The following is a 9094-nucleotide window of genomic DNA, read 5'->3' as shown; positions in this document are numbered from 1 at the left end:
GGGCTAAATAAATTATGTTATACCCACACAACAGAAAACTATGCAACTGTTTTTAGAAAAAATTAAGGAAGCTCTTTACGCATTCGTATGGAATGATCTCTAAGATACAGTAGGTGGAAAACACGAGGTGCAAAACTGGATACACAGCATGCTACCATTTGTATGAAGTTACAGAGAATACAAAAATACTTGCTTCTTGCATTAGTCACCTATCATTGTGTAACAAATTACCCCAAAACTTAATGACTTAAGACAAACATTTATTATCTGTTTCCATGGGTCAGGAATCCGGGTCCGGCGGAGCTAGGTTGCCTTTGGCTTAGGTCCTCATGAGGTTGTAGTCAAGCTGTTAGCTGGGACTGTGGTCTCATCTGAAGGCTCAGCTCGGGAAGAGGGTCTGCTCCCAAGTTCACTCGGGGTTGCTGGCAGGCATCAGGCTCTCGTGTGAGCTCTCCACAGGGCGGCCTCACAGACGACTTCCCCAGGAGAGCAAGGGACAGCACCCACCATGGAAGCCAGTCTTTCCTCATAACCTAGCTCCAGAAATGACCACCACTACCACTGTCTTCTATTCATCAGAAGCGAATCTGTAAGGTCAGCCCACACTGAAGGGGAGGGGAGTATACAGGGCATGGATCATTGGGGTCTATGGGGCTATCTTGGAGGGTAACCACCCCTGCACTCATAGAGGCAAAGAATATTTTTGGAAGGACACATAGGAAACATTTAACATTGGCTGCCTCCAGGGAGGGGGACTGAGTAACGGGGAACTTTCACTGAATATGCACTTGCACCCTATGAATTTTGTACAATGTGAAAGTATCACTTACTCAAAAAATAAACCAAATTAATTGTAAATTTAAAAAGGACAATTAGAGGGACTCCCTTGGTAGTCCAGTGGTAAAGAATCCACCTTCCACTGCAGGGGACGCAGGCTCGATCCCTGGTCGGGGAACCTACATGCCGCGGGGCACCTAAGCCTGCATGCTGCAACTACTGAGCTCGTGCACCTCAACGAGAGCCCATGAGCCACAAACTACAGAGCGCACGTGCTCTGGAACCCACGCACAACTAGAGAGAGAAGCCCATGCGCTGCAGTGAAGAGCCCAAGCCACAACGAAAAGATCCTGTACACCTCAACGAAGACTCCGAGTACCGCAACTAAGACCCAACGCAACCAAAAAAATAAGGAAAATAAATAAAATGGAAAATTAGGATAGCAATTTAACAGCAGAAGAAAAAAGCTAAGAAGGAAAAATTATACTTAAATAATACAGTTATTACTTAGCACCTTAAACATACTTGTGTCTATTCAGTCATGATTACTTGCTTCAATGAGGGAGGTTTAAAAAGCTCATTTTTACACACACACACACACACACACACACACACACACACACACACACATACACACACACACACAAACAAGCAAGCAACTCCCATTTGCAAAATACATACTCTTGATCATGGCATTCACAAATTCATTCCAGTTCACCTTTACAGACCCATTTCCTGCCACTCTTCCGTCCCCCTGTGAACTCCAGTGACTTGCTATAGTCAACTGTTAATGCTTCCAGTTCTAGGGGGTACAAGCCACAAGCACGATGCCCACACACTTCCAGGAGGTATCAGCTTCCATTCTTTCTCAAATACTGCCTTTGCTTAGACTGTCCCTGTACGTGCAGCACCCTGCACTCCTTTCTGAGCCTCAAGGCCTGACTCAGATGTCACAGTCACCACGAAGGAGTCCCACAAGCAGTTGGCTGTCACCTCTATTCTCTCATGGAATTCTGTTTTGATCTCAAATACAGCATTATTATATTACAGTTTAAATCTATCCACTTAAAGTCTGGTCCTTGGACCATCAGCATCACCTGGGACCTCATTAGAAATGCAGAGTCCAGGGCCCCACCCCAGGACCTACAGAATGGGAATCTAAATTTTAACCAGATACCAGTGATTTACATACATTTTCAAACTTGAGAAACACTGGTTTAAATCTTTCCCTGGTTTAACTATAAATCTTTTTAGGGCTCTCCTTCACCTCTGTACCCACAGCACATCATAAGACCTGATACCAAATGTCCTGAGTTAAGTTATTTACAATTATTATATATGTGATAGATTTTTTTAAATTTCTGGAAGAAAAAAAAAATTCCTGGAAGAATATACACCACATTATTAAAAATGATTACGTATCTGGTAGGTGGACATTGTGCATTTTTCACTTTCTGTAATACTTCAATCTTTCACAGCCAGAATGTATTATCCTTACAGGTAGAAAAACATGATGACTTAAAAAGATACATGTAAAATATAACATTATAATACATTCATAAAATGATATATAATTGTATTGAGCTATATTCACGGATATGAAAAACTGGCCAAACTATATTAAGATTTTTTAAAAAGATAATTTAAACAACAATATTTATCAATAACACCCTAATTGTTTTGTTAAAAAAACTTGTGAATATGGACACTAAAAAGATACTTAACAAAATATCTCTGGTGGAGCTTGTTTTATACTTTTCTGCATTTTAAATGTTTTCTACAATTTTTCTGTTTTTTTTTTTTTTTTTTTTTGCCGTACGCGGGCCTCTCACTGTTGTGGCCTCTCCCGTTGCGGAACACAGGCTCCAGACGCGCAGGCTCAGCGGCCATGGCTCACGGGCCCAGCCACTCCGCGGCATGTGGGATCTTCCCGGACCGGGACACGAACCCACGTCCCCTGCATTGGCAGGCGGACTCTCAACCACTGCGCCACCAGGGAAGCCCTCTACTGTTTTTTAAAAAGCATATATCACTTTTGTAATACGAAAAAAGTCATTTTCATTTTGAAAAATATCTATATTCTTTATTAAGCCTCTTTACATCCAATGACCCAGATTTTTACACCAGCCCAGGAAGTTGACAGGTCGGGAAGTACCACGACCATTTCACTGATGAAGGCACTGGGCCTCAGAAACCCAACCCTGAACACCTGACTGTGAGCTGGTGTTCTCCCATCTACGCAGCCACCCCAAGATCACAGAACTGTAGCAAGTCAGTCACCAGCTTTGGTTTAAAAAAAACAAAAAACTGTTATTTGAGGAGTCCCACTATCCCCAGTTACTTACTCTCAGTAAGAGCAACAAGAGAACCCCTCCAAACACAAAGCATTCAGAATAATTCATGCTGCACCACCTCCCCCTGGTGGTAGGCTCTGGAAACGAAAATTGTTTTGATGATAAGGAGCTACTGCAATTCGAAAACAGTAATTGTTTTCCACCAATATCACCTCTACTTCTTTATTTTTCTAAAGTATCTATTATTTATTTGGCTGTGTCAGGTCTTAGTTGCGGCACACGGGATCTTTCGTTGCAGCACGCAGGCTTCCCTCTAGTTGTGGCACGCAGGCTTAGCTGCCCCTCGGCATGTGGGATCTTAGTTCCCTGACCAGGGTTCAAACCTGTGTTCCCTGCATTGGAAGGAGGATTCTTCAGCACTGGACCACCAGGGAAGTCCCACCCCTTCCTTCTTTAAATCATCAAAGCCACTTTTTTTCATCAAGGAGTTGGATACTGACACAAATACACGAAACCAGGACCTGGTGTCAACGAGGCTCAGAGCTCTGGATGATGCTGGGGGCAGCGGCACTCTCTACCCCTGTCCTTTCCTTCCTTACCACTTCTGTGGCTGTTGCTTCTGCACCCAGTGTTCTTCTGCACGGCCTTTCCTGCATCCTCTCTGTCTCTGTTCACTCCCCTGAGCCTTAGGAAAGGGCAAGGTGTGACCATGTGCCCTCACCCAGGACCTGGCATGAAGAAGACCCAACATCCAGTACAATCCTCAGGCTCTAGGCACTGACATTTCCAATAAGTCCAGTTGCAATGCTGACATTTCTTTAGAAATATCAGAGCGCAGTAAGGTCGGTCTTCAACTGCGTCCCCTTAGTCTCCCGATAAACACACGGCTTCTTCACTCTTCCAGGAAGAAGGAAACATTCAACAGGATATCTGGAACAGGAAGAGAGAGAACACATGGCATACCACCTCTCCAGAAAACACAAAACATCAGATTTGTAAAAGCTACAAAGGCACCATGAGGGCATCTCTACATGCTTTCAAAGAGGTGAGACACAGAAAGAAAGGAGGGGAGGAGACACGAAGGACTAAATGAAAACCAGTACCTCGTACAAGGTCTGGGTGTTCGTCTTCCGAAATTCGGTCCCAGGCTTTGGGCAAAGCTTGGATGTTTCCCAAGTCTCCCCACTGGATTGAGGACAGAAGGTACTTCCTCTTCAGGTACCTTCCTGGGAGTTAAGGAAGGTGCTCAAAAAGAAAATGAAATATGCTGAAGGAAGAAAATACCCTGGAGAGAGCTCCTGGGAGCGAGAAAAGTGAAGGCGCAGCTACTGCTACATTTACCAGGTGGGCAGGACTCGCCTCTGCTACACATCTTTACCGAGCCCTTCTTTACACACATGGCTCTGGGCTACAGGGAAAAGGACAGAAACACTGTCCCTGCAATCTGGGATCTCACCGTGGTGAGAAAAAAACAGAAACTGAAAAGACTCTTAAGTGACAGGAAAGATAAAACTCAGTGGAAGTTCAGAGGATGAGTTCATCGCTTTTAGAGGACAGGAGGAGGATTCCAGCACATAATGGATTCAGGGGCAGGACATTTCCAGTGCGGCTGGCATGGAACGATGTGCAGAGTAGCAGGAAAGGTGGCTGAGAGGGCAGGTGGAGCCAGAACACAAAGACCAGCACGGGGGTTCTCGTCCTCAGAGCACCAGAAGCTACTGAAAACTCCTACACAAGCAACAGGATCAAAACGAGACTTCCGGAAGATAGATCTGCGGAGTGAGGCCACTGCCCGGGGGTGGCTTAGAGGGAAAGAAGCCAGGGTCAGGGAAACCTGTCTAGAGACTGCATGTGACTAAGGGTCCAAGTGAGAAACAATGGTAGAGTCAGTGGGGATAGAGAAGGAAACTACAAGAAGCACCAAGGAAACAGAATGGAAGGACTTAACAGCTGAGTGCTAACATTCTTACAACGGCAGCTGGCACACCATAAGCGCTCAGTGAGGGTGGCCCCAGCTACTGCTCCCACTGCCCACGCTGCTGCTGCCACCACTGTGGCCGATGCTGCTACGCTGCAAGCAGAAAACAGCAGGAAGGGGGGAAAATGCTGCTTAAGTTTCCAGACTAAGCGATCAGACAGGTTTGATGCTACAACTTAAGGAAACAGGAGCTGCACGGGAGGGCTGGACGGAGGATTTCAATTCTCCATTTCAGCTTGCAGTTCCGCGAGATTCCAGTGGGAGGCATCTGCAGGAAACTGAAAATCAAAACTAGAGGCAAGAATAAAGGTTGGCTTGGGAGTGATTCAAATGAAGGTAGAAACTCCAGCCAGAGGGTAGATGCGACTAACAGGCAAGAATTGAGAGGAAAAAGGTGAGAGAACTCCAACTAACAGGTCTTTCTGCTTCCACCCAAGTCCTTCCTCAGAACATAGCTGGGTGATACTGTTGAAAACATAGGTCTGATTAGGTTACTCCTCTACTCAAAATCTTCTATAGCTTTCCATCTCACTCAGAGTAAAAGCCAAAATCCTTTCAAAGACCTTGGAGGCCCCACCAGGCCTAGCTCTGCCTCTCTGACCACATCTCCTGTTAGACCACCCCCCTTTCACTCGGCTCAAGCCCCACTGGCCGCCTTGCTACTTCCTGAACATACCAGGCTCGCTGTCACCTCAGGGCCTTTACGCTTGCTGTTTCTTCTACCTGGAACACTCTTCCCCCAAATACCCCCATGGTTCTCTCCCTCACCCTCTTCAGGTCTTTTCTCAAATACCACTTTCTCAGTGAGGCCTTCCCAGACCACCCTATTTAAAACCACAAGCCCACCCTCACCCCTCGCTTTCCTCATTCCCTGCTCTATTTTTCTCCAAGGCACTTATCACCATCTGACATTCTATATAATTTCCTTTTTTTAATGCCTATCTTCTAGCACCTAGAGCAATGCCTGGCAGGGAGCAGTTACTCAATAAGTGATTTAAGGAATGACTGTACAAAGGAATGCAGAAAGAATCCAAGTTCAAGAACCAAAGAGAACTGACCCATACTATATATTTTTGGGCAATCTTGTGAAAACTGAAATTAAAAAGACTTCCTGGAACAGTTCTGGAACTACCTGAAATGTGTGCAAAGGATACAAACTTCGATAATGTCTCTCGATATCCTGTAACCACTCCAACATTTCAGCCACAGAGGGGCTTGCAGCTGAAGCCTGCAGGACAGCATCGAGGCTGATCATGTCTGCATGCTGCTCATAGACCTGAAGCACGTGTTCCACGTGGCTGCTGACTACATCACGCACCTTGAGGAGGGCAGCTCTGGGGGAAGAGTCTGATATTAGGCAATATCATGAGAAAGGCCTAAGGCCAGGTTCCTTAACCTCAGCACTAAGGACGTCTTGGACCAGATGATTCTTTGTGGTGGAGGGCTGCCCTGTGCATTGCAGGATGTTCAGAAGCATCCCCGACCTCTACTTACTAGACGACAAGAACAAACCATGCCTCCACCGTTCCCAAGGTGTGACAATCAATAACGTCTCCAGATATTTACTGCCACACATCCCAGTGGGAAAAACTGCTCCAAATGAGATCCATTCGTCTACGGAGATTGATGATGGTGCCTTGGAGGCAGGGGTGGCTCAAGAATTCAGAACTGACTTAAAGATGGAGAGGCTGAAGTTACATGGCTCTCAAAGCTATGTGATGATGTTATTCCCAGCTGCCAAAGAAAGTAAAGACCAAGCGGCCCTTCTGGGGCTGCCATACAGGACAGCAAATGCTCACACACAGTCCAATGCAATGTACGTGAGAGGAATAAGCAAGACGAAACTGAAGCAACAAACCAGCAGTGTTCTCATGCTACCTCGTGCCCCATCCTAGTGAATTCTTGAACAGGTAAGATTTGGGCTCTTGACACACCCAGACTACTGTGGATCTTAGGAAAGTTACTTATTCTCAATCACGAATAAAAACAGTCTCTTTTGTTCACTGTGCATCCTAAGTACCTAAAACATCGAGACCGGCAGACAGAACAACAAACAATTGTCCAATGAATGAAAAGGATTGCTGTGAAGAGTAAATGCAACAATGCATATTAAGTGCTTCGCGAAGTGCCTAGCTTATGGTAAATTTTGTTATTGTTCCATTGGTGACTCCAAGGGGCCCAGCCACCAAGACGAAGGCTACAACTTCCCAAAGGGCAAGGCAGTCCCTAGCCTAGAACTGCAGCTTTCAAAAATGTTTGACTGTGACTCACAATGAAAAAATAGACTTAAAAGTAACAGCCCGATACTCACACACAAACACGTAATCAATTGAAATAAAAGTTCACAATCTTAGAACGTACCGTGACCTAATTTAATTGACTGTCTTGTCTCTCTCTTTTACTCAGCTTAGGAACTAAGTCTGCTTCATTGTTGTATTCCTAGCACCTGTGCTTGGCATCCCACAGGTGCTTAATAAATGTTTTTTGTACAAATGAATACAAAGAAGGCCCCATCTTTGACAGTTTCCTATTAGTCTATGGCACAGACTCTACACACTAGAACCTTCTCTTGTCCTGGTCAAGGAAAGGCCATACGTGCCCTGTCTCTTCTCTATCCTCAATTACCTGTAACTCTAAGGTAGAGGGTCTAACATTAGGCATAGTAAGAGCTTAGAGACGTGCTACTCGTGGCACGCAGACACCAATGAACAGCTGAACAAGTGGCCCTGGTGTCAGGCATACTTGGGTTAGAATCCCAGTTTTACTATTTACTAACTGCACAACCACAGGCAATCTGCTTGAGCCTCAGTTTCCTCACCGGAAAAATTAATTAAGTGAGGTTAAGTCAAAGAGGTGTTGAAAAGATTTTATGAGATAATGTATGTAAAACCCTTAGCTCTGGCACCTAATAAGTTTACAGTATAGCTCCTCACTGCTTTTTACCTAAGAAAGACTATAGAGGAGGGCCAATAAGCGATCCCCATTGCTCTTCTGTTCTGCTTTGATAACTTTTACTAAGTCCACCACTGTCACGCCTAGTCTGACAAGGGAGGTGCCAGAAAATGCCTTCTTGACAGAGATCCCATTGCAACAAACGGAAAGGAGGTAAGGTTGACATATCCCTAAATACCACGCTCTCAAGTAAGAAGAAAAACACCCTTCCGACTGATCCTAGCTTATTAAACACGCAGTTTTAAAATCTTTCCGCCAAGAGCGAGCGCCACTGAGCCTCTTACAGCCTCTCCCCTAGCCTGTCCAGGAGGGTGTCACCAGCCGCCAGCTGCTTGCGCCTCAGCCGCTCCTGTAAGTCTGGGAAGGCCCGAAGTGACGGCACATCCTCAAATCGCAGGTTCTGTGCGGCCTGCAGCTGCTCTGCCAGGTTGCTGAGGGAGGCCAGGAGGGGCGGGCAGTCCCTGAGAGCGCTCTGCCACAGGCCCTGCTGCTCCTCCACCACGGGAAAGCACTTCCTCAGGGCCTCCTGCACCGCGAGCAAAGGCTGGTCTTGAGTCATCTTCCGTTGGGGGAAGGAAAAACAAAAAAACAAAAAAAGCATTAGGGTTCCAAATCGATAGGGGAAGGACCGGGTCATGGGTGGGAGTTATTTCCGTTCGCAGGTGAGAACAGCGTTTCCTCAGGTAGGGCCGTCTACTCCTCCCGACAGGAGTTTAACGCAAGGCGTTGTCTTACCTTTAGAGGGGCTCTCGGAAGGCAGGACCCTTGTTTCCCACCTCGGGAAGCGTTTCCTGACTATTCCTCGGAGGAGGCTCGTCCGGGTTCGGGCAGTTTCCTGTTTTAGACTGCGGGTTCCCCGGGCCTATCCGTGCATCCGGAGCCAGAAGCTTGTCTCCTCTCCTTGAGACTGCGCGTCGCTTTCCCTAAACCACCTGGAAAACTTAAAGCTAAAGCAATAAAAGTTTAAGAACCTTCCAAGGGCCCCAGCCTGCCTCCGAGTCTCTCTACGCATGCCCCAACATGGCTACCGAGTCGCGAAAATATGCCGTCAATGCCTTCTGGGTACTGTAGTCCTATATGTGGATTGGCTGTC

At 46.3% G+C, this 9094-nt stretch overlaps 1 protein-coding gene across 1 annotated transcript; it reads right to left on the bottom strand.

The window, feature by feature from the left end:
- Positions 1-243: 243 nt before the first annotated feature.
- Positions 244-9025, bottom strand: AIRIM (AFG2 interacting ribosome maturation factor). The gene is made up of 5 exons (XM_019938100.3): positions 8737-9025; positions 8286-8560; positions 6204-6383; positions 4175-4293; positions 244-4001 (listed from the first exon to the last, which is right to left on the bottom strand). Exons 2-5 carry the CDS (start codon positions 8558-8560, stop codon positions 3964-3966), a joined length of 612 nt encoding a protein of 203 aa, XP_019793659.1. The 5' UTR covers positions 8737-9025; the 3' UTR covers positions 244-3963.
- Between the last annotated feature and the right edge of the window lie 69 nt (positions 9026-9094).

The sequence above is a fragment of the Tursiops truncatus genome, chromosome 1 (genome assembly GCF_011762595.2).
Source record: "Tursiops truncatus isolate mTurTru1 chromosome 1, mTurTru1.mat.Y, whole genome shotgun sequence".
NCBI classification, from domain to species: domain Eukaryota; kingdom Metazoa; phylum Chordata; class Mammalia; order Artiodactyla; family Delphinidae; genus Tursiops; species Tursiops truncatus.
The sequence above is the reverse complement of the archived record's forward strand: the minus strand, read 5'-3'. Positions and strand labels throughout refer to the sequence as shown.